Source organism: Neoarius graeffei, chromosome 19, assembly GCF_027579695.1.
Source record: "Neoarius graeffei isolate fNeoGra1 chromosome 19, fNeoGra1.pri, whole genome shotgun sequence".
Lineage (NCBI taxonomy): Eukaryota > Metazoa > Chordata > Actinopteri > Siluriformes > Ariidae > Neoarius > Neoarius graeffei.
Window position 1 is genome coordinate 56,261,347 of NC_083587.1, and position 24,571 is coordinate 56,285,917.

General features: G+C 43.2%; 1 protein-coding gene and 1 non-coding gene across 3 annotated transcripts in view; both read left to right on the forward strand.

Moving 5' to 3' along the window:
• The first annotated feature begins 310 nt into the window (after positions 1-310).
• Positions 311-382, forward strand: trnaq-cug (transfer RNA glutamine (anticodon CUG)). Its single transcript has one exon. It is a non-coding gene; the product is annotated as a tRNA-Gln (tRNA).
• Positions 383-14,290: 13,908 nt separating this feature from the next.
• Positions 14,291-24,571, forward strand: part of si:dkeyp-97a10.3 (uncharacterized) — a 47,841-nt gene continuing 37,560 nt past the window's right edge. Inside the window, exons 1-2 of one of the 2 annotated variants that reach the window (XM_060900326.1) lie at positions 14,291-14,476; positions 14,667-14,724. In XM_060900326.1, the coding sequence (XP_060756309.1) occupies positions 14,682-14,724 (43 nt within the window). In that variant the 5' untranslated portion in view covers positions 14,291-14,476; positions 14,667-14,681. The remainder of the gene's footprint in view (positions 14,477-14,666; positions 14,725-24,571) is intronic. The other variant, XM_060900325.1, reaches the window with a different exon arrangement.

The window sequence follows — 24,571 nt, forward strand, 5'->3', positions numbered from 1 at the left end:
CGCCCATAGTCAGCTGGGATAGGCTCCAGCTTGCCTGCGACCCTGTAGAACAGGATAAACGGTTATAGATAATGGATGGATGGAAGACTGCAAATGCACCAGCTGGTCTTATTTAAAAAACAATAACAAACAACAGCTGCCATTGGTAAATGGAATTATGAGGTTTCTGAGCTTGTATCATGTGGTTAATGTACGTATGGTGCTGTTTTAGGTGGCCATCCTTTCTTCTTCAACAAGCACCCAATTACAAGCCAATGTCCATATATGCTGAGTTTCCAGCAAATGTTCGCATGTTTTCCATGATTGTCTTGGTTCCATGGTGTAATGGCTAGCACTCTGGACTCTGAATCCAGTGGTCTGAGTTCAAATCTCAGCGGAGCCTATGAATCTGTTGTTCGCAGCTCTTGAAATAATATATTTCAACTGAAGGCTACTTTGGCGGCACGGTTGTGTAGTGGTTAGCATGGTCGCCTCACAGCAAGAAGGTTCTGGGTTCAAACCCAGCGGCCGGCAAAGGCCTTTCTGTGTGGAGTTTGCATGTTCTCCCTGTGCCTGTGTGGGTTTTCTCCGGGTGCTCCGGTTTCCCCCACAATCCAAAGACATGCAGTTAGGTTGACGTGGGGTGGCCTTGGGCTGAGGTGCCTTTGAGCAAGGTACCTATCCCCTGACTGCTCCCCGGGTGCTCTGGTGTGGCTGCCCACTGCTCTGGGTGTGTGCGTGTGTTTATTGCTTCAGATGGGTTAAATGCAGAGGATGAATTTCACTGTGCTTGAAGTGTGCATGTGACTAATAAAGGTTTTTTTTTTTTACGTGTCTGTATTTTTACCTGGTGTTCTGTGTTCAAAGCAAACCGGTTTAGCAGCCTTGGTTTTTGTAGTCATTTTGCATGTGGATATATTTGCTTAGCAGGAACAGCTCCTGTTACTTTGTTGAACCTCCCTCTGGTAACTCTCATCAGATGTAGAGATATAGTAGGAACTTCCACTGAAAATTGATGGCTTATTATAAATTTCCTTGTAAAGTTGAGATTAGTACTGTACATGCTGACGATCTCTTCTGAATTCAACCCATTGTGGCTTTTCAAAGCCTCAAGCCTTGTCATATCCCCATACCTATTGAATTTAATGAAACAATGATGACTGTTTTAATATTGCGGTCAAAAGTTATGAAATTTCTCAGCATTTTTTTTTTTTTTTACAGTAAGCATGGATGTAATTCTGGCAGGGACGGACTGAGACCAAAAAACGGCCCTGGACTTTCCCCCCAAATAGGCCCACTATACTATAGTATACTATACTATAGTGCTATAGTAAAGTGCTATAGTGGTATACTGTCTGTCATAACAAAACCCACACCGATGAACTATTTTCATAACATTTTTTTTTTTTGTCATAACAAAACCCATTTACAAATTAACAGGTTTTTGGGCTTTTGCTGGGGGTGGTAACTGAAAAACTGCTCCAGGCTGTAACTGTCTGAACTCGGGTGGCTGAAATATTGGGGCACTGATTCCTCATTCTGGCACTTTCCTGGACTCTCCCTGTCATCTTCTGAGCTGCCACTATCTTCAACCTGAATCAACAAACAGTTGAAAAGATGAAGTTGGATGCTAATCCTATTGTTGATTATATCTAAACTATGCAATGGCATCTAGGAAAACCCTTCACACTGTGCACTGACATATGCTTGATTAACATTTAATAGTATTATTTGGAATGACAGCCTTTAAACCTGTACTTATACCTCAAAATTCTATTTTTAAAAACCAGCCAAAACTTTGGATAGACATAGCATTTGATACCTAGGCTACAGACAAGAAGAATAAAACAGATTTGGAGGTTTTTCCTAAATCCCAATTACATTTTTAGCCTTTTAGGTCTATTCTGTGTAAGAATTAGCCTGCTTGACACATTTTATAGTTTTAATATTATGCTGATTTTTTTGGTAGGTAAGCCTGACAAACAGATCTAAAATTAGGCTATTAACAAATTGCACAATGCAGTGCTGCTGTGATTAGTTATGATACCATTCAACCAATCATCCTTCAAACAACATTTGTAGCCTATTCCACAGACATTCCACCACGCACCACGAAAGAGAAGACAAAGATAAATAGTGCCAAAATGGAAAACCCTTCTCCCCCTCAAACTTTTGGTTAATGATAGGCTAGAGCTTTGGTTCTCTTGAACGTAAAGAGCCTAATCTGCATGAATTATGCAGAGGTGAACATATGAAATCGCGGCCATTTGTGCTTGCCTATCTATTTATAATTGGCTTGCTTGATAGTTACGTGTTTGTTTTGACAGCAATAAACCACATATTTCTCATCATCACACCGCAAATCCAGCCAATAGAAGATTGGCCTACTATGAGAGGGGTCTATGAGTGGCCTTTACGTAACCTGTTTTATGCTATGGTTTTATGTCGTTGTCACTTACCGGTACCTCCTCCTCTGGTGAAATTCCCTCAGCTGCCTGCCCCTCATCATGACTATCATCATCAGCATGTGGTTGGTCAGGTTGGATGTCCACCTGGTTCTCAGTCTCGCTCGGTGATAACGTGACATGAACGTTACTGCTGCTGCTTGCAGTTGCACTGCTGCCAAAAAGCTCTGTGAGCTTTCTAAAGCTTTCATAAGTCAAACAAGATGGCGGCGCACGTGGTTGCAGCGGCTTACGGCTCTCCTTTTCAGTGCTCTTTTTTTTGTTTGTTTTTGTATTTCTTTCTTGCTTGTTTGTGCAACATCAGTTCTGCAAACATCCAGTACACCCGCCAGACACTTTTAGCCATCGGTGACCAACATCAGGCATCTGTTTCGAGCGACTTTCTCTTCACGCATAACATCCCAGATGACATAGCGAGACCGCCGGGCTCTCTGTGGATTGTTGTCGGGTCTAGGAGGCAGCACAGATGGAGGAGGGAGAGGAAGCAGAAGCAGGGCTGCAGGTCCAGTGCTACGCTAAGGCTAAGAAAACAACCACACAAGCCACCTCTACCGAGCCTGTATCTCTCCAATGCCAGATCCCTGGTGCATAAAATGGATGATCTGGAATTACAACTCGCTGGAAATCGCTATGTTGGGGACTGCTGTGTTTTAATTATCACAGAAACCTGGCTTCATCCAGAAATACCCGATGCTAGCTTGCAGCTAGCAGGCCGCACTCTGCTCCGCTGGGATAGGAATGTGAACTCCGGTAAGAGCAGAGGGGGAGGGCTCTGTATTTACGTGCATGATAATTAGTGTAACAACGGAACAATTATAGATAAACACTGTTCCCCAGACCTCGAGTACATGTCTGTAAGATGCCGGCCTTTTTTTCTACCGAGAGAGCTAACTGTAGTGATTGTCACAGCTGTGTATATTCCACCTGACGCCTGTGTAAACACAGCGCTCTCTCTCCTGCTGAACACCGTTAACAAACAGCAGCGGGCCCACCCTGACGGTGTTCACATAATTGCAGGAGACTTTAATAAGGCCAACTTGAAGACTGTACTGCCCAAGTTTTACCAACATGTTAAGTGTTCTACTAGAGGGGAGAACACTCTGGATCATGTTTATTCTAACATCAAGCACGCGTACAGAGCCATACCCCTCCCCCACCTCGGCCAGTCAGACCATCTTTCCCTCCTGCTCTCCCCAGCCTACACCCCCCTCAGACACAGAGCCAGGCCCACCACAAGGACTATCACAACCTGGCCTGACAACACACTCTCCAAACTACAGGACTGCTTTAAACAGACAGATTGGGACTTATTTGAACACCAGGAGCTGGAGACATTCACAGGAACGGTGCTGGACTATATCAAGTTCTGCATCGGGAATGTGACGGTGGATAAAAACATCCGGGTCTTCCCAAACCAGAAACCCTGGATGACCAGCCAGGTCCGCTCACTCCTCAGGGCTCGCGATGCTGCCTTCAGGTCAGATGATAGAGCTCTGTACAGAGCTGGTCGAGCTGATCTGAAAAGAGGAATAAATAAAGCCAAGGCGGACCACAGGCTGTGCATAGAGTCCCACCTGTCCAGCAACAACACACGGGAGGTGTGGCAGGGCATTCAGGACATCACAAACTTCAGAGACTGTGATGTGCCAACAGGAGACTGGAGTGCGCTGCTAGCAGAGGAGCTAAATCGCTTCTTTGCTTGCTTTGAAACATCTCAGCAGCACTCATCTGCTCCTGCCCTGCCCCCACCACTACACAGTTCCTACACCACTCCTTTCACTGTACAGGAGCACGATGTCAGACGGGTGCTCCTGGCAGTGAACCCGAAGAAAGCTGCCGGCCCAGATGGTGTACCTGGTAAGGTGCTCAGAGCGTGCGCCCACCAGCTCGCCCCTACCTTCACCAGGATCTTTAACCTCTCCCTGGCTCAGGCAGTCATCCCGCCCTGCCTAAAATCTGCAACAATAATCCCAGTGCTGAAGAAGTCTCCCATCACCAGCCTGAATGATTACCGTCCTGTGGTCCTCACCCCTGTAATCATGAAGTGCTTCGAGAGACTAGTTCTTCAGCACATCAAGGACCACCTCCCCCCAGACTTCGACCCCTACCAGTTCGCATATCGCAGAAACAGATCCACAGAGGACGCCATTGCCGTAGCTCTCCACTCTGTGCTAAATCACCTAGAGCAGCAGCAGAGCTACGTCCGCATACTCTTTGTGGATTACAGTTCAGCTTTTAATACAATAATCCCAGACATCCTTATTAGAAAACTGGACACTCTCGACCTCCCCCCTCTCACATGTGCCTGGTTAAAGGACTTTCTTACTAACCGGCCCCAGACTGTGAGACTTGGCCCCCACTTCTCTTCCACCTGCACGTTGAGCACCGGCTCTCCACAGGGCTGTGTGCTGAGCCCCCTCCTGTACTGCCTCTCCACCCACGACTGTAGTCCGACCCACAACAACAACAACCTTATCGTCAAGTTTGCTGATGACACCACAGTGGTTGGACTCATCTCAAAGGGAGACGAGGCAGCCTACAGAGAGGAGGTCCTGAAGTTGGCAGCCTGGTGTTCAGAAAATAACCTTGCTCTGAACACAAAGAAAACCAAAGAGCTCATTATTGACTTCAGGAAGCACAGCACCGACCTAGCCCCCCTCTACATCAACAATGTGTATGTGGAGAGGGTCCACACCTTCTGGTTTCTCGGTGTCCTCATCTCCGCCGACATCTCCTGGTCAGCAAGCATTACAGCAGTCATTAAGAAGGCTCAGCAGCGGCTACACTTCCTGAGAGTCCTCAGGAAGTACAACTTAAGCTCCAACCTGCTGCTGACCTTCTACCGCTCATCCATCGAGAGCCTGCTGACGTACTGTTTTACAGTATGGTATGGCAGCTGCACTGCTGTAGACAGGGAGAGGCTCCAGAGGGTAGTTAAGGCAGCACAGAAGATCATTGGCTGCCCTCTCCCCTCCCTGATGGACATTTACACCTCCCGCTGCCTTAGCAGAGCTAAGAATATTATCAAGGACAGCTCCCACCCTGGCTTTGATCTATTCGACCTGTTGCCCTCAGGGAGGTGCTACAGGTGCATCAGGACAAAGACAAATCGATTAAAAAACAGCTTCTTTCCAAAAGCCATAACCGCCCTGAACTCGGATATGCTCTGACTTTATAGTCTATTTATTTTACTATTTTACTAATTTATAATGTGCAGTACTTTATAAGGTGACTCTCTATGCAATACTTTTATAATTATGCAATACCACACTCCATAATGTGAAACGCAACACATTCACCTCAGGACTGTGCACCTTACACACAACACATACACCTCAGGACTGTGCACCTTACACACAACACATACACCTCAGGACTGTGCACCTTACACACAACACATACACCTCAGGACTGTGCACCTTACACACAACACATTCACTTCAGGACTGTGCACCTTACACACAACACATACACCTCAAGTCTGTGTACCTTACACACAGCACATACACCTCAAGTCTGTGCACCTTACCTTACCTTGCAATACTTCATAATGTGTAATATTTTATCTTATAATGTGACTCTCTCGTGCAATAATTTATAATGTGACTGTCTCTGTGCAATACTTTATATGTGCAATACCTCACTCCATAATGTGTAACACAACACATACACCTCAGACTGTACACCTTACACCCCCTTTTTTTTCCTCCCCCCTTCCTCTCTCTCTCTCTCCACGCTGTTTGCACTGTTATTGGAGATGCTTTAAATCTCATTGTACATGTGTATAGTGACAATAAAGGCATTCTATTCTATTCTACATTTTGAAGCATCTTCTTCAAGTGACTTTACTTTCTTTTGTTTTAACTTTTCCCATCCACCTTTCTCCTTACGTTTTCTGCTTGCCATCTTTCTGTTGACAGACACTAACGTTACTCTTCTTTGTTGGCTTTTAGGCCTATGGAATAATGATTGACAGATAAATTATTATCTTAGCGCCTCCTGTTGTTAGTTGATAGACTGAAAATTTTGGTTATTGAACAGGGTCGACGGCCGTAGACCGGACAGCCGTTCTGGACTTTTCCAGAACACACAGATTGCCAGTCTGCCCCTGAATTCTGGCTATGTTTCATAGATAAAAGCTCAAAGTCTCAAAGAGAATATATCTCCTTATAGGTACAAGTACACATTTCCAGTCAAGGTTTTTTTTTTTTTAGTTCTGTATCTTTGCATACAAAGATATTATAGTCTTTCTTTATAAGTGAGGATCCATGGACACTTAAATTTTAAATATGACTTTATACCAAGCTTAACCTCAAAAGTATTATCTTGTAAAGAAAACATTTGATACATTTTTTTTTTCAGATACACTACATTGCTAAAAGTTTGTGAACATGCCATTCCAGATTTAGTTCCCCTTTTACTCTTAATATAACCTCCATTCTTCTGGGAAGGCTTTCCACTAGATTTTGGAGTGTAGTTGTGGGGATTTGCTCATTCAGCCACAAGAGCAAGAGTATAGTTGAGCACTGATTTTGAGCAAGAGAGCATGGCACAAAGTCAGTGTTTTAATTCAAACCAAAGGTGATCAGTGAAGTCACTTTTGACATCAAACCATGATAAACGTCACTGATGCATTGCATCACTGATATTTATCATGCATAAGTTTGGGTGTGTCAGTTCCAGTGAATGGAAATCTCAACATTGCAGCACACAACGATTCTCAACACGTCTGTGGTTCCAAATTTGTGACAACAATTTGGAAGAGGTGAGCATATGGTATGAAGGACAGGTGTCTGCATAAGGTTGACCATATAGTTTATTTATCCAGTGAAACTGGGAATACTGGGAGTTGAAATTGCAACCGATCACTAACTTTGGGAACTACCTCTACTCATGGGAAGCCATGGTTAGAGAAGCTGTTTTGGGATCAAAAATTCACTGGTTTGATTCCCTAAATGAACATGAATGGCTGAAATGCTCTTGAGCAAGCTATCCAACTGCCAACTATGAAACAAACTTTTTTTTTTTAAGTTCACCTGTACATGATCCAACAAAGATATATGATCCTTACTTATTACCCACGATAGTGATGCAGGTTTGTGTTCTCTTGTTACACTCTTGGCTGGCATCATGCTTATTATTTCTGTGGATCCAGAGCCTATCCCAAGAACACAATACACCTTACAGTTTGTACTGTGTTCTTTGGTGTCCTTTGTAGGGCATCAGGCACACACATTTTTCACACATTCATTCACACCTGGGGCAATTTATCACAGATGGTTCACCCACTGTCATGGCTTTGGGAGGTGAAAGGAAACTGGAGCACCTGGAAGAAATACAGTCTGTAATCCTGTATCATTGTCAGGATCAGGGCAGCACGGTGGTGTAGTGGTTAGCGCTGTTGCCTCACAGCAAGAAGGTCCTGGGTTCGAGCCCCGGGGCTGGCGAGGGCCTTTCTGTGTGGAGTTTGCATGTTGTCTGCATGGGTTTCCTCTGGGTGCTCTGGTTTCCCCCACAGTCCAAAGACATGCAGGTTAGGTTAACTGGTGACTCTAAATTGACCGTAGGTGTGAATGGTTGTCTATGTGTCAGCCGTGTGATGACCTGGCGACTTGTCCAGGGTGTACCCCGCCTTTTGCCCATAGTCAGCTGGGATAGGCTCCAGCTTGCCTGCGACCCTGTAGAACAGGATAAAGCGGCTAGAGATAATGAGATGAGATTGTCAGGATCAAATCCACGACCCTGGAGCTGTGAGGTGGCAATGCTACTTATTATTCCACTGTGTCGAAAATTGTTTGGGATTGAAGAATTTACTTGAACACGTGAGCTACAACTTCATGAAGGTATCAAGGTTAGCTTCTATCTGACAATCTTAAGTGACGTACACATACAATGTCTTGCGAAAGTATTCACCCCCCTTTGTGTTTGTCCTGCTTTGTCGCATTACAAGCTGGAATTAAAATGGATTTTTGGAGAATTATCACCATTTGATTTACACAAAATGCTTATCACTTTAAAGGTGCAAATTGTTGTTTGTGTCACAATAAAACAATAATTAAGATGAAAAAGCAGAAATCTGGAGTGTGCATAGGTATTTACCCCCCCAAGTCAATACTTTGTAGAGCCACCTTTTGCTGCAATTACAGCTGCAAGTCTCTTGGGGTATGTCTCGATTAGCTTAGCACATCTAACCACTGGGATGTTTGCCCATTCCTCAAGGCAAAACTGCTCCAACTCCTTCAAGTTAGATGGGCTGCATTGGTGTACAGCAATCTTCAGGTTATGCCACAGATTCTCAATTGGATTGAGCTCTGGGCTTTGATTAGGCCATTCCAAGGCATTTAAATGTTTCCCTTTAAACCACTCCAGTGTAGCTTTAGCAGTATGTTTAAGGTCATTGTCCTGCTGGAACCTTCATCCCAGTCTCAAACCTCTGGTCGACTCAAACAGATTTTCCTCCAGAATTGCCCTGTATTTAGTGCCATCCATCTTTCCTTCAATCCTGGTCAGTTTTCCTGTCCCTGCAGATCAAAACTATCCCCACAGCATGATGCTGCCACCACCATGCTTCACTGTAGGAATGGTGTTCTGTTTGTGCCACACATGGCATTTCCCATGATGGCCAAAAAGATCAATTTTAGTCTCATTTGACCAGAGAATCTTCTTCCATGTGTTTCGGGAGTCTGCCACATGCTGCTGGGCAAACTCCAAACATGTTTTCTTAAGCATTGACTATTTTCTGGCCACTCTTCCATAAAGCCCCGCTCTGTGGAGTGTACGGCTTAAAGTAGTCCTGTGGACAGATACTCCCATCTCCACTGGGGATCTTTGCAGCTCCTTCAGTGTTTTCTTTGGTGTCTTTTTTGCGTCTCTGATTAATGCCCTCCTTGCCCGGTCTGTGAGTTTTGGTGGGCGGCCTTCTCTTGTCAGGTTTGTAGTGGTGCCATATTCTTTCCATTTTGCTCTAATGGATTTAATGGTGCTCTGTGGCATATTCAAAGTTTGGGATATGTTTTATAACCCAACCCTGATCTTATACTTCTCCACAACTTTGTCTCTGACCTGTTTGGAGGCTCCTTGGTTTTCATGTTGCTTGCTTAGTAGTGTTGCAGAGTCAGGGTCCTTCCAGAACAGGTTGATTTATACAGACATCATGTGACTGATCATGTAACCCTTTGATTGCACCCAGGTGGATCTTAATCAACTAATTATGTGACTTATGAAGTGAATTGGTTGGACCAGCTCTTATTTAGGGCTTTCATATGAAAAGGGGTGAATACCTATGCACACGCCAGATTTCTGTTTTTTCCTCTTAATTATTGTTTGTGTCACAATAAAACAATTTTCACCTTTAAAGTGGTAGGCATGTTGTGTAAATCAAATGGTGCTAACCCTCCAAAAATCCATTTTAATTCCAGCTTATAATGCAACAAAACAGGATGAACGCCAAGGGGGATTAATACTTTTGCAAGACACTGTAGGAAGAGATTAGCAGTGATGTGGTGACCAGAGACCATGGAATGTCAATGATGTAACTGTTGGTGATGCGAAGTTGATGGGTATCAAGTGAAACTAATCTCAACTTTCAACCAACACCGATTGTCCCTCTGAGTTACATGTCGTTCTTGGGATCGAGATGCTGACCTCTTCTGCTCCTCGGACCTGCCTGATCCATCCTGGTGCCCTGTTTCTGGTTGGAGTCTCATCACATCGCTCCTGTGGAGGACGGCCCCATGTGGACAGTTGAAAGTCACACCTGGAAGACGCTCTGGACACTTACAGTAATGCTTTTATGGCTGAGGACTACAGTTGACTTGCTAACTTTAGGACTGCAGTTGTCATGAACTGTTTTGCACTCAAGTTTCCATCAATGAAGAGTTTATAACATCAACGAAACTGACTTCATGTTAAAACTGTTAATGTTATAGTCATGTTGTCTGTTGTTGCCCAAATGAGGATGGGTTCCCTTTTGAGTCTGGTTCCTCTCGAGGTTCCTTCCTTATGTCGTCTGAGGGAGTTTTTCCTTGCCACCGTCGCCACAGGCTTGCTCATTGGGGATAGATTAGGGATAAAATTAGCTCATGTCTTAAGTCGTTCAAATTCTGTAAAGCCGCTTTGCGACAATGTTTATTGTTAAAAGCGCTATACAAATGACTTGACTTGAGTTGATGATTGAGATAACAACTACTGGGAGTGAAGGATCCTGTTGACTGACACATGACGTCAACACTGAGTTATAAATAAACATACAAGAGTGATACCAAGGCAACTAGAGCCTGGAATGTCTACGAACAATCAGCTGTCAGCTACAAAGCAATGGGTGACAAATTAATCACTTTATACGCATTCATTCAACGGAATGATATTGAATGAGTGGAAGATGAATAGCTGAATGGAATATATCTGATATACCACAAAAAAGCCATTATTATCTCATTCTCATCTCATTATCTCTAGCCGCTTTATCCTGTTCTACAGGGTTGCAGGCAAGCTGGAGCCTGTCCAGCTTGGTACACCCTGGGCAAGTCACCAGGTCATCACAGGGCTGACACTTAGACAACCATTCACACTCACATTCACACCTACGGTCAATTTAGAGTCACCAGTTTACCTAACCTGCATGTTTTGGACTGTGGGGGAAACCGGAGCACCCTGAGGAAACCCATACGGTAACGGGGAGAACATGCAAACTCCGCACAGAAAGGCCCTCATCGGCCACGGGGCTTGAACCCGGACCTTCTTGCTGTGAGGTGACAGCGCTAACCACTACACCACTGTGCTGCCGCCATTATTATTATTATTATTATACATGGGCGGCACGGTGGTGTAGTGGTTAGCGCTGTCGCCTCACAGCAAGAAGGTTCGGATTCGAGCCCCGTGGCCGGCAAGGGCCTTTCTGTGCAGAGTTTGCATGTTCTCCCTGTGTCCGCGTGGGTTTCCTCCGGGTGCTCCGGTTTCCCCCACAGTCCAAAGACATGCAGGTTAGGTTAACTGGTGACTCTAAATTGACCGTAGGTGTGAAAGCGAGTGTGAATGGTTGTCTGTGTCTATGTGTCAGCCCTGTGATGACCTGGCGATTTGTCCAGGGTGTACCCCGCCTTTCGCCCGTAGTCAGCTGGGATAGGCTCCAGCTTGCCTGCGACCCTGTAGAACAGGATAAAGCGGCTAGAGATAATGATATGAAATGAACCTGACGGCCATGTCTGTTTACAAATTATCACAGTCTCTCTCTCGCTAGCATGGAAGTTTTACATCATGTTGTCTTGACAACCATGCAACATCGTAAACCATATTCAACGCTCATTCTCCACTGGATCGAGTGACGTAATACATGTCGGATAAGCGATATGCTAACAATATTGCATGCTATCGAACCAAACGAACGAAACCCGCTAGAAGGGAATAGAATAGCTACGTGTTTTTATTCCATCGAAAAAGTGTCTTGTATGTATTCAACATCGGCTAGATTCTAGCAAATGAACCAGAAACACTTCCCTCTGAAATTTTTTTTTTTTAATTTAGCCAAACTGCAAAAGTTCATTAAACACAGTAGGCTAATTAAAAACATTAAGTATTCATTTAAAAAAAAAGTTAAACATGATTTTTGACATTTTTTTTCTGAAAAAGTGAAAGTTCATATCACTTTCTTAACAGTGATACTTTATTTCAAATAATTTATTTTATATATATATATATATATATATATATATATATATATATTAGTGTTGCCACCTGTCCCGGTTTTTCCTGATTGTCCCGGATTTTCATGGTCTGTCCCGGAAAAAAAAAAAAAAAATCCGGGACACTGAATGTCCCGGTTTTTTGTACATAATGGGCAAAATGTGTATTTCAACTTGCGAGCCAGCTGAGAACCAGTTCGTTTTTCCGAGCTCGCCGTGCTAAGCGGAGCCACGTCATTACGTCGCTGAATACGTCATTACGTCGCTGTATACGTCAGTTACGGCGCTACGTTTGCATAAACCTTGGCGCGAATATCAAAGCAAAAACAACACGGAAGCAGCAGCAGCAGCAACAACAACAGCAATAATAATGATGATGGCTGACTTCGCGTTTGTACAGCTGCTGCTTCTCGTCGCTTAAAAATGGCGATCTTTCGCGGTCTTGTTATTGTTGTTGGTCTTAACAACTCCGCCCCCCCGCTGACGTAAGCGGTTCTTTCCTCTGGCCCAGCAGAGAGTTGGTACTAGCCTGGAACCGGTTTTTCTGGCCCCAGAGCCAGTTCTTTGTCGGTGGAAACAGAAAACCCGGTTCCAAACTAAGCACTGGCCCCGAACCAGCCCTGGAACTGCTTTGGTGGAAAAGGGGCAATGGAGGATGCTTGGACTGATAAAAGAAACAGACTCTCTTGCCGCTTTTCCACTACAAACGCAGCTGAGTCGGGCTGAGCTGTGCCGTGCTGAGTCGAGCTGAGCGGGGCTGTTGGAGTTGCATTTCGACTACAACCATGCTGAACCATGCTGGCTGGAAGTGGGTGGACACATTGGGTGGAGTTAGCGAAAGTGGGTGGACGTCAGGTGATGTCGTTAAGCAGCGCAAACAGTGACATCAGTGATCTTTTAAGCGGTAGTCTCACGACCCGAATAGTAAACAATAAACATGGAGGACATGGAGTCGTTAGTGTTGCTGGTCTTGGTGCTGTGGCTTGTTGTCACCGACAACGCGGACAGATACTGGCAAGAGCGTATAGATGAGGTGAGGCGCATAAGGCTCCAGAAATTCTCGTAATTATTCTCCTTCCGGGTTTACGGTGTTTACAGATCCCAGCGTGCTCGTGGGGCGTGTGTGGACATGTGAGGACACTCCTCCTCACCAATCAGTGCACAGGGGAGTGTCTGCTCACGCCCCCAGCCTCACTCGGCTCGGTTGGGCTCGCTTCAGCCCCACTCCAAAACGGTGCGAGTTTTAGGGGCTAAGCAGGGCTGAAGCGAGCTGAGTCGTGCTGGTTTTTGGTAGTCGAAACGCGAGCCGTGTCGGGCTGAAGTGAGCTGAAAAAGGGTAGTGGAAAAGGGCCATCTGTTGCAGTGGTGAAGGCTGAGCTTCAAGTCAGGCTAAACTTTCAGTTGTCCTGTACTGAGTTCAAGACATTCATTGAAAATCAGCCAGGACTCATAGCAGCAGCAAAGAAAAACACCAAATATAAATGGAAGATTAGGTAAGGTTTTGGCGAATTAAATGAAGTAGTGTAGTACATACTCCTGTATGTGCCCAGTTATATCAGTTACATGTCCTCCTATGTATTTGTTTAGCCAAGAGCAGCAGAGGCACAGGCAAGCACAAGCAAAGCACACACCACACTCTAAGCAATCAGGTAAGCTGTTGGACACTACACCTTACATTGTTACATTCAGGTATTCTTAGATACAATGAAAAATTATTTTTATTCCACATAAGCAAACAAACAGAACTTAATTATGTATTCCCCTTTTACCTGTGCCCACTACTGCCCCCAGGTGTCCACAACCAAAAACTGTTGGAAATAAACCAAAATAATGAAGACCTGCTTTATTATGTAAAGCAATTAACTAAACAAATAACTAGCAAAAGCGTCATTTTTACTAATTAGAGCAATACAATTTCAGCGTAGAAGGGCGATTTTTGTCTTGGGTTAGATGTGCGAAGGGCGCCGTTGCTTACAAGCAAAAAGGTCGATTGGATGGTCGAAATGTCCAGGATTTTTGTCAGACACAGGTGGCAACCCTAATATATATATATATATATATATATATATATATATATATGAACCATAACTTTCTCCTGTAAACTTGTTAGCATAAGAGCTAATGATAGCTACTGCTGTTTGTAACAGGTGACATTCCATTCAGACCAAACTGGAAAATCAGGAAGTAAAGTGACGCTCAAATCCAGGTCTACGTCCTACATAAGTGCACTTCCTAGGGGATGACAAAATGGCGTTCCACACACTATGTAGTGCTCTGTATATCCAATAGAGACCGAATTGGTATGAAGCCCAGCGTTTAACCGAAACATGACGGCTAATAAAACAGAGCAGAGTGAGTACAAGAGCATTTTTCTGATTAAATTAAAAATAATTGTTAAAGTAGTATTATAATGTATAATGAGTGAAATATTTTGCTTTGTGAATATTTACCGGCTATTATGTATTTTTTAGAGTGTGGTGCCTGGACGCAATGAAGCTCATTTCAGTGTTTGTTTGTTTTTGTTGTTGTTTATATTTTTTAGCTCGTCCAGACTGAGATGAATGTATTGCTGTGTCCATTTGTGGTCATAATATTTTCAGGTATGATATGTTTCTGCTCTATTTTTATGTATTTAGTGTGTGAAAGATGGTAATAATCATAACAGGGTTTGTATAATATATCGTTTTAATGCTTATCGTGATATTGCAATATAATACCAGTCGATAAATCTTATATTGAGCAATAAAATAAGAGAATTTCCAGCCCTAAGTTACTTTGTGTATGTATGCATACATGGTAATACAATCATCCATCAAAAATATAAAAGAAAAGTGCTGTGTGCAAAAGTTTGTACCCTCTGGTTTCACCCGGCCTCCATCCACTTGTCCCTTTAGAGAGATGAATCACTCATTGCAAATCAGTACAAAGTTATTTTAAGCGTTCATTTTGGACTTAACGACAATTGGTTTCTTCCAGGATGAAGAAAGCCCGCCGCTTTAAGCACTATAAAACGGCTCACGTCTGGCGTTAACGTGCGTCCTGGGTGATCAGATCACAAATGCTTTTTTACTGTCCACTCGTGATCAGATTGCATACATCATACCGTCTGGAGAATCCTGTCATGCAGACGTCAGGCTTGTCGTACTCGAGTCCAGGACTCGGGGCCTAATTTTAAAGACTCGTGGCATGACTTGGACTCGGACTCGTACGTTAACTGCATTCGGACTCGTAAATTGGAGACGAGGACTCTGATTTTTTCTTTATTTTTTGTAACATGCCATAATAATTTGGCATAAGATATTTATATCTACATTAATTTTTGTCCGAATTTTGTACAAGAGTGTCACGCCTTGGCGCGTGCATCAGAAAGATTCCAGGCGTGCTCCGGACAGCGTGCGCACCAAGTGGACTCGCGCACGCTGTAAACGGTTTCACATAAAGGCAGCAACAGTCACCGTCAAATGGTGTGGTTGGAGTCTTGTTCTCGGACTTGACTTGAAATTTTCTTTAATGACTTGGACTTGAACACTGGGGACTCGAGGTGTAGTGACTCGACTACAACACTGGCACACGTTTATGACGTCAACGTTCTGCTGCTTTTATTTTTCAGGCAGAAATATCTGATCTCATGTACCGTTTAGGTGGCACGGTGGTGTCGTGGTCAGCACTGTCGCCTCACAGCAAGAAGGTTCTGGGTTCAAGCCAAGTGGCCAACGGGGGCCTTTCTGTGTTGAGTTTGCATGTTCTCTCCTGTCTGTGTGGGTTTCCTCCGGGTGCTCCGGTTTCCCCTACAGTCCAAAGACATGCAGGTTAGGTTAACTGGTGGCTCTAAATTGACCACGAGTGTGAATGGTTGTTTGTCTCTACAGTATGTGTCAGCCCTGCGATGATCTGGCGACTTGTCCAGGGTGTACCCCACCTCTCGCCCATAGTCAGCTGGGATAGGCTCCAGACCACGGGCGATTGCTCTAAGACAACGAGGGAGGCTCAGCCTCCTCTAAAAATGACGAACATCGTGTAGGATGAATTGCGCTAGGCTTATGTTATAGCCGACCTTATAACATTGCTATTTCAGATCCAGAATCATAGAAATATATGTGCTCAACCCAACTACAGCGCGAAATCATTCCGTTATAACTTTCCCCAGTTCGCCGAATGTGTGCGAGAGTTTTTCCCCCTCGTGACAGCGCGATGCAGCCCAGCCTCAGTGGATTGGGAGCTATGTGCTTGTCAATCTCAAAATGCAAGACGATTATTGGACAAATACTGCGAAAACACCCGCCCACGGAGTCTCACGGACTCCCAGCCTCAATGGACTTCAACGGCATTTGGGAGCTATGCGCTTTTCAATCTCAAAATGCAAGATGGTTATTGGACAAATACTGCGAAAACGCCTGCCCACGGACTCCCAGCCTCACATGGGAGGGACATGGCAGTTTCCGCGAGGAGACTGGTGATTGGTGAAAGCGGCCGGATATTTTCTTTGATTGACAGCTCGTTTCAACTATAGACAGGCAGCGGTACAGTGTTACCAGATTGGGCGATTTTAAGAGCATTTTGGCGGGTTTTGAACATATTTTGGGCTGGATAACGTCAGCAGTATCTGGCAACATCAGTTCAGTCCCATGCGGATTCGCAAGTGCTGTGGTGTATTGTAAGAGATCAGCTTACATTTCGATTTCATTCATTATATACGGTTTCTACCAGCTTTTTTAGTTTGTATATATTTTCATCAGGGCTTTGAACCGGTTCAAGGAACGAAAACGAAAACCGGGAACTTTTTCTATTTCACATGGAACAGAAACGAAACCAGAAACTTTATTATTTTTTATGTTCCGGAACAGAAACGCTTATTAAAAATAATGGTAACCGGTTAATACCGGTTTTTATTTCGTTCCTCAAAGTTTCCGTAGCCTACAAATAAAAAAGCCATTCTTCTCCTGTGCAAGTTTCTATGACCCGCTGGGGTTCACTTCCTGTGTGACGTTCGTTGACTGAATGGAGAGAGCGGGAAGGTGGACTACTATCACGTCTCCATTACTGAGTGTCTGAGCAAAGAAGAGCCTGAACGTTGCAACCTCCCTATTGGCTGTTTGTAAAAATGTATCAATTGTTGCCCTTCCCACGGGAATCATCGCGGGCTCGAGAGACGAGACCTGACGAGTTAGTTCGTTGGTAGCAGAACAAAATGTCTGGACACAAATCGGGTTTTCAGAAAAGGAAAGAAAATAAACGGAGGGTTGAAAATACAAAAAAGGAGGCAGAAAATGCAAAACGAGTTTTAAGGTAGGACAAATGGTTACTTTTCTGAGGCAGCCCGCCGTGGCTGCAGGCTTTCAGTTGTCATTGAATGGTTAGTTTTCTGAGGCAGCCCGCCGTGGCTGCCTGCAGGCTTATTTATTATAGCCCATTTAGTTAAAATAGTTGATATAAAATGTTTATAGCTATAGTTATGTGATGGTTGTCCTGATTTAGACTGGTGGTTTTTTTTGGGGGGGGGGGGTTTGCGCGATGTTGCACCCGGGTCCAGATTAGGGCAGAACCGGCCCTGGCTACATTTCAGGTGTAGTTTGTTTTATGAATGTATGTACTTGCATAGATGTGCACTTGGTCTTCCAATATGGCGCCTAACAAAATCTCGCGGCGCAGTGACGTCATGCGGTAGCCCTCTATAGGGCCTGACTAGCCTTTGGTAACACACTAAACGAATTCTCTTTCATTTTTGGCACTTTTTCTGTTTGTGTAGATGGGAAGACATACTGAGAATCCAAATCGCCAACATTTGAAATAATAATTGTTTTGAATTATTTCTTGTCTTATTTAATGAAGGTTGTAATAGAATTAGCCTACATTTGGCTTAAGCTGGATGAGACTGAGACATAACTTTATAGCCATTTGTTAAACAGCTGACAGGGAACGTAATTAACCGTTCCGGGAACGAAATTTTTTTGTTCTAACCGGTTCGGGAACGTCTATTTAATGGTGGAACCCAAAACCGGAAACGTTAAAATTCCGTTTCTGTTCGGAACGAACCAATAGGAAAAAAATTCTGGTTCAAAGCCCTGATTTTCATTGTAAATAAAGTGTAAATATAGTGTTGTCAAATTTGCTATCTTAGTTCCAGAAATGTCGTTTATTTGAGTGACTGAACTTGAACTTGAGGGGGCTAGTCAGCTAGCAAGAAAGCTGCGCACGGATGCCAAGCATTGCTGATTTAATTTTGGCGAAGCCATTTGCCAGTCTTCCTTTCGAGGAAAAAATTAAAATTAAAGAGCAGGGTAGACCAACGCCTCAAATTGACTTGGTGAAAAAGGTAGGGAATAATACTCGTTCCTTTCAGCTCTCCTGGTACGAGAAAGTGAATTGGCTAACAGCAAGTGACCCACATCAACAACAGTAAATAGGCTACTTTAGTAATATGTCATTGTTGGGGTTCACCCAGAAAGAGACCCCGATTCCTTCGTGGGCCACCCTCGGATCCGGGACAAATGATAGAACGATAGAAACAGACAGGGGAACCAGAGAGTTCACATGCCAGTTTATTCGCACAGTCACTTCGTCAAAGATGAAAGATTACAAACACCTTTTGAGCAATTCCAGCGTTATGGACGTGACACTTGAACTCAAAATGGCAACAAATGACCCAGTGCATGTTTTATTGTCTCCCAGTATTTAAACAGGTGTTGCATATTTTAAGGCTGTACCATACTGGAGAAGTGATAGAACAAGAACAATTCCCATAGTACATCTAGGACATGCCAGAAAATGCCAATAAAAGATGCGTTATGGATGTGACAGAAAAAGTATCACTTTTCTTGGGTGACTGTACATTTTTATCAAACTCTGTGAAATTGTAAACCTAATGTCGAAATGGAGAGATCCATTTGATAGAGGGGTCCAAGGTGAATTTAAAAAAATCTTTGTTTAAAATATTTTGTATTTCATGCAGAGTTTCGGAAGGAAAAGTCAGCGTTATGGATGTGACGAAATTCCGTTACGGATGTGACGCGTCTGAAATAGACATGGCATATGTTTAGAAACTCAGCAATTTAACCACCATAACCCTTTGAAAAACTCTCTAAATATCAGCTAAAACTATCAAAGTTCTTAAATAATATTTAGGATGGCTATTGTTTTGCTGTTTTGTGGATTTTAGCATACATTTCTGTGGCTTGTGGCAATAATATAGAATTGTACATGATCAAAGTTGATTTTAGCTTGGGTTTTACATTATAAGAAAGAAAGACTGGCAGTGACATATTAGGTTGGTTACAAATTGGTTCAACTTATTCACATCTGTAAAATACAGGCCTAGGTGATATCTCTGGGAGTGGTTTTGATGTATTACATGTTGCTTTATTTTTGCATGGTGAGGTTGACATTTACATGGAATTGCCCTTTTATAACAAATCATAATCTCTCCAAACGGCTATTGTGTCTGTCAAATGTGTGTGTGTTTGTATGTGACCTCAGAGAGGGGTGTGTGTATGTGTCTATGGGAGGGTGTGAGTGAGTGACATCATTTTGATATCTGTGTCTATGTGCTAGGTCGGCAAATCACATCTTAATTCCATATGTATGTGTGTGTGAATGAAACCTTCAATCATAAGCAAAATAATATTTCAGCAATTTCATTTACGTACGTCAAAGCGTGTGAGATGTTTTTACGACAATGTTTTAAACAAAGACTATGTTTGGTCTAACAAAGAAGTGTTCTTCTCCACTGGACGAAGGTCAGGCTACACAGGAACAGTTTAAAATCACTGCCATAGTATATGCAATAGTCCAAAATAATAAAGGATACTATAAGTAATATATACTATAATATATACTATAAAAATATAATATAAGAGTCTTAACTCTTTGTTCAGCAATAAGGCTACCATTACATCCAACATTAAAGTGTGTGTGTGGGTCGTTCTGACACTAAAACAGACCTTGGTGGGTCCTTCAGACACTTCTCTGTTCAAAATACACATTTCATAAACAAAATGTTCCCAAACAATGTCCAGCCGAGACAGAAGGTAATTTTTAACTGAACCTTAAGTTAACTCTTAATTTTGTCACCATTTTAATAATAATACTTATAAGAATAATAAGAATAATACTTATATAAACCTAACAGTCATGGATGGACCAAAAATATAGAATCTATTTAAAATGTTTATGCTGAGTATATTATGTTGGAATATATGTTTTTCTGGATATGAATTAAACACAGCTACAATTTGGAAGACATTTTTAAACAAAAACACAGCCGAGGTAAATTTTTAAACAACATGCCACAATTTTAAAATATAAAATGTTAAAATATACCCCCCCCAAACACCACCACCATGTATATTGGACAGTAGGCTAATGGGCCAAAAGAACCTGTTATTTCACAGTTTGTGACGCTGCCAACAATCAGCCAGATCAGAGGCAAGAGTATGGGCAAAATTGATGTTTTTTCTTTTAAAATCTGGAAATATCGTAACCGACCAGCCTCCCCTGTTTGAAAGACTACCAGCCGCCACTGCTCCAGACCCTGCCCAGGATAAGTGGTTACGGATAATGGATGGATGTACTGTTTACAGACTGTTTCAAAAGTTTTAATCGCATGGTCTGTTTATGAAACTTATAGACTACATGAATGAGAGGTGTGATGCTGAATGAAGTGATGAAAAGCAGCTGATTTTGTCTGTCAGTTAGCCGTGGAGTTGTAGAGCGCTCTAAAGTTCAGTATGGCTTATAAACAGACTTGCAGTCAGTGATTACGCATTTTCTGGATAGGGCAATATCACATTCGATCAGGAGGTCCTTCATTCTGCCATGCAAAAGCAAACTGCAGTATCTGCACATTCTGTGAAATTGAGTTGTGTGTATGAAGTTTAGGTGCCGTATCTGTTCTATTACAACCCCGATTCCAAAAAAGTTGGGACAAAGTACAAATTGTAAATAAAAACGGAATGCAATAATTTACAAATCTCAAAAACTGATATTGTATTCACAATAGAACATAGACAACATATCAAATGTCGAAAGTGAGACATTTTGAAATCTCATGCCAAATATTGGCTCATTTGAAATTTTATGACAGCAACACATCTCAAAGTTGGGACAGGGGCAATAAGAGGCTGGAAAAGTTAAAGGTACAAAAAAGGAACAGCTGGAGGACCAAATTGCAACTCATTAGGTCAATTGGCAATAGGTCATTAACATGACTGGGTATAAAAAGAGCATCTTGGAGTGGCAGCGGCTCTCAGAAGTAAAGATGGGAAGAGGATCACCAATCCGCCTAATTCTGCGCCGACAAATAGTGGAGCAATATCAGAAAGGAGTTCGACAGTGTAAAATTGCAAAGAGTTTGAACATATCATCATCTCCAGTGCATAATATCATCAAAAGATTCAGAGAATCTGGAAGAATGTCTGTGCGTAAGGGTCAAGGCCGGAAAACCATACTGGGTGCCCGTGATCTTCGGGCCCTTAGACGGCACTACATCACATACAGGCATGCTTCTGTATTGGAAATCACAAAATGGGCTCAGGAATATTTCCAGAGAACATTATCTGTGAACACAATTCACCGTGCCATCCGCCGTTGCCAGCTAAAACTCTATAGTTCAAAGAAGAAGCCGTATCTAAACATGATCCAGAAGCGCAGACGTCTTCTCTGGGCCAAGGCTCATTTAAAATGGACTGTGGCAAAGTGGAAAACTGTTCTGTGGTCAGACGAATCAAAATTTGAAGTTCTTTATGGAAATCAGGGATGCTGTATCATTCGGACTAAAGAGGAGAAGGACGACCGGAGTTGTTATCAGCGCTCAGTTCAGAAGCCTGCATCTCTGATGGTATGGGGTTGCATTAGTGCGTGTGGCATGGGCAGCTTACACATCTGGAAAGACACCATCAATGCTGAAAGTTATATCCAGGTTCTAGAGCAACATATGCTCCCATCCAGACGACGTCTCTTTCAGGGAAGACCTTGCATTTTCCAACATGACAATGCCAAACCACATACTGCATCAATTACAGCATCATGGCTGCGTAGAAGAAGGGTCCGGGTACTGAACTGGCCAGCCTGCAGTCCAGATCTTTCACCCATAGAAAACATTTGGCGCATCATAAAATGGAAGATACGACAAAAAAGACCTAAGACAGTTGAACAGCTAGAATCCTACATTAGACAAGAATGGGTTAACATTCCTATCCCTAAACTTGAGCAACTTGTCTCCTCAGTCCCCAGACGTTTACAGACTGTTGTAAAGAGAAAAGGGGATGTCTCACAGTGGTAAACATGGCCTTGTCCCAACTTTTTTGAGATGTGTTGTTGTCATGAAATTTAAAATCACCCAATTTTTCTCTTTAAATGATACATTTTCTCAGTTTAAACATTTGATATGTCATCTATGTTCTGTTCTGTATAAAATATGGAATTTTGAAACTTCCACATCATTGCATTCCATTTTTATTTACAATTTGTACTTTGTCCCAACTTTTTTGGAATCGGGGTCGTGTATGTGAAAGCTCTGTGGCTCTACCTTGATCCAGCTTCGAGTTACGAGTGTTCGAAATTTGCAGTAACATGTCAAACCAAGGCAAACTGCCACTTATCTCAATTCAGTGATTCTGCAGTTTGCCTTCGCACGGCAGCACTGTTGTCCGAGACACATTTGTATTCACGCTACAAACGTGATATGACCATATGCATCCCAGACCACCTGCGTCTTCGAGACCCTGTTCACACCTGTACTGAGCGCTGACCTCTAACGATCTGTGCCGAGTTTCCCAAAAGCATCGTAGCACAAAGATCATCGTTAATTGGTAGAGCGAGCAGCACAATGAACACACTCTCTCCTAGTTAAGATGTTCTTAGTGTTAAGAGGCTTTTGGGAAACCCACCACTGATGACCCAAGACGCAGGTTGTGAACGTGACCTGAATGATTTGACGAGGATGAAAATGATATGAATTATATTATATTCTCTGGTCTTCACGCTTCACTAGATCTCAACCCCGTTTTGAATAGATTTAGAAACGATGTGTTCGACTGCACTAATTTTCTTCCTGAGAAAAGCCTTTCTATTTGGCAGACCCTTTTGCTGTTGGAACAGAAATACCCCACGAAGCATGCAGATTTGTAACACTGGTTAGGAAGACACAGCTCAGGGCATGGTTGATTGTTCTCCTGAAGGTTCAGAAGGTTGTGAGCTCACATACCAGCATTGCCAAGCTGCCGCTCTTGTGCAAGGCTCTTAACCTGCATTAAGAAAATTGGACTGCGTTCTTCCTGGATTTCAGCAAGGTCACTGCTGGCACACGGAAAAATAATATATTGGTCAAATGCTATGGTAACATTAAAGATGCGTATGCTTCAAAAATCGGTCCACCTCTTTCAAATTTGGACCATAATACGATACGACTTATCCCAACTTTTAAATCTGCTCTAAAAAGGAGCAAACCACTTATAAAGACCGTCAGTGTGTGGCAGGAGGGTAACAAAGAAGAGTTAAATGGTTGTTTCCTGGCCACAGACTGGAATGTCTTTTATGGGGACAATAACATTGATAATATTGCTGAGGCTATCACAAGGTATATTCATTTTTGCGTCGATATCGTGGTGGCAAAAAAGACTGTTAAGATATACCCAAACAGTAAGGACTATCTCTCTCTCTCTCTCTCTCATTATCTCTAGCCGCTTTATCCTGTTCTACAGGGTCGCAGGCAAGCTGGAGCCTATCCCAGCTGACTACAGGCGAAAGGCGGGGTACACCCTGGACAAGTCGCCAGGTCATCACAGGGCTGACACATAGACACAGACAACCATTCACATTCACACCTACGGTCAATTTAGAGTCACCAGTTAACCTAACCTGCATGTCTTTGGACTGTGGGGGAAACCGGAGCACCCGGAGGAAACCCACGCGGACACGGGGAGAACATGCAAACTCCGCACAGAAAGGCCCTCGCCAGCCACGGGGCTCGAACCCGGACCTTCTTGCTGTGAGGCGACAGCGCTAACCACTACACCACCGTGCTGCCCTCGTAAGGACTATGTTACTCCCGAAATCAAACAGTGCATTCGATGAAAGAAACAGGTCTTCAAGAATAACAACACTATAGAACTCAAGGCCATTCAAAAGGACCTTAGGGGGAATATAAGGGAGGCGCGAGAGCAGCACAGCCTGCGTGTGAGGGAAGCCCTCTCAAATAAGAACTCTAAACAGCTTTGGGATGCAGTTAAAGATAGGACCAACCTAAACTCTAATAAAGGGGGAGTACTGCATGTTCTGAATGAATTAGAAAAAGCAAATGAGTTAAATGATTTTTATAGGCGGTTTGACTGTGCTGCAAAGGGGGTGCTGGAAGAATACAACAGTGGATTGAGTACAATATCATGTGATCTATCTAGCAGAATTGTAATTAACCCAGAAGCTGTGGCCAGGGTATTTGGAGGGTTGCACACA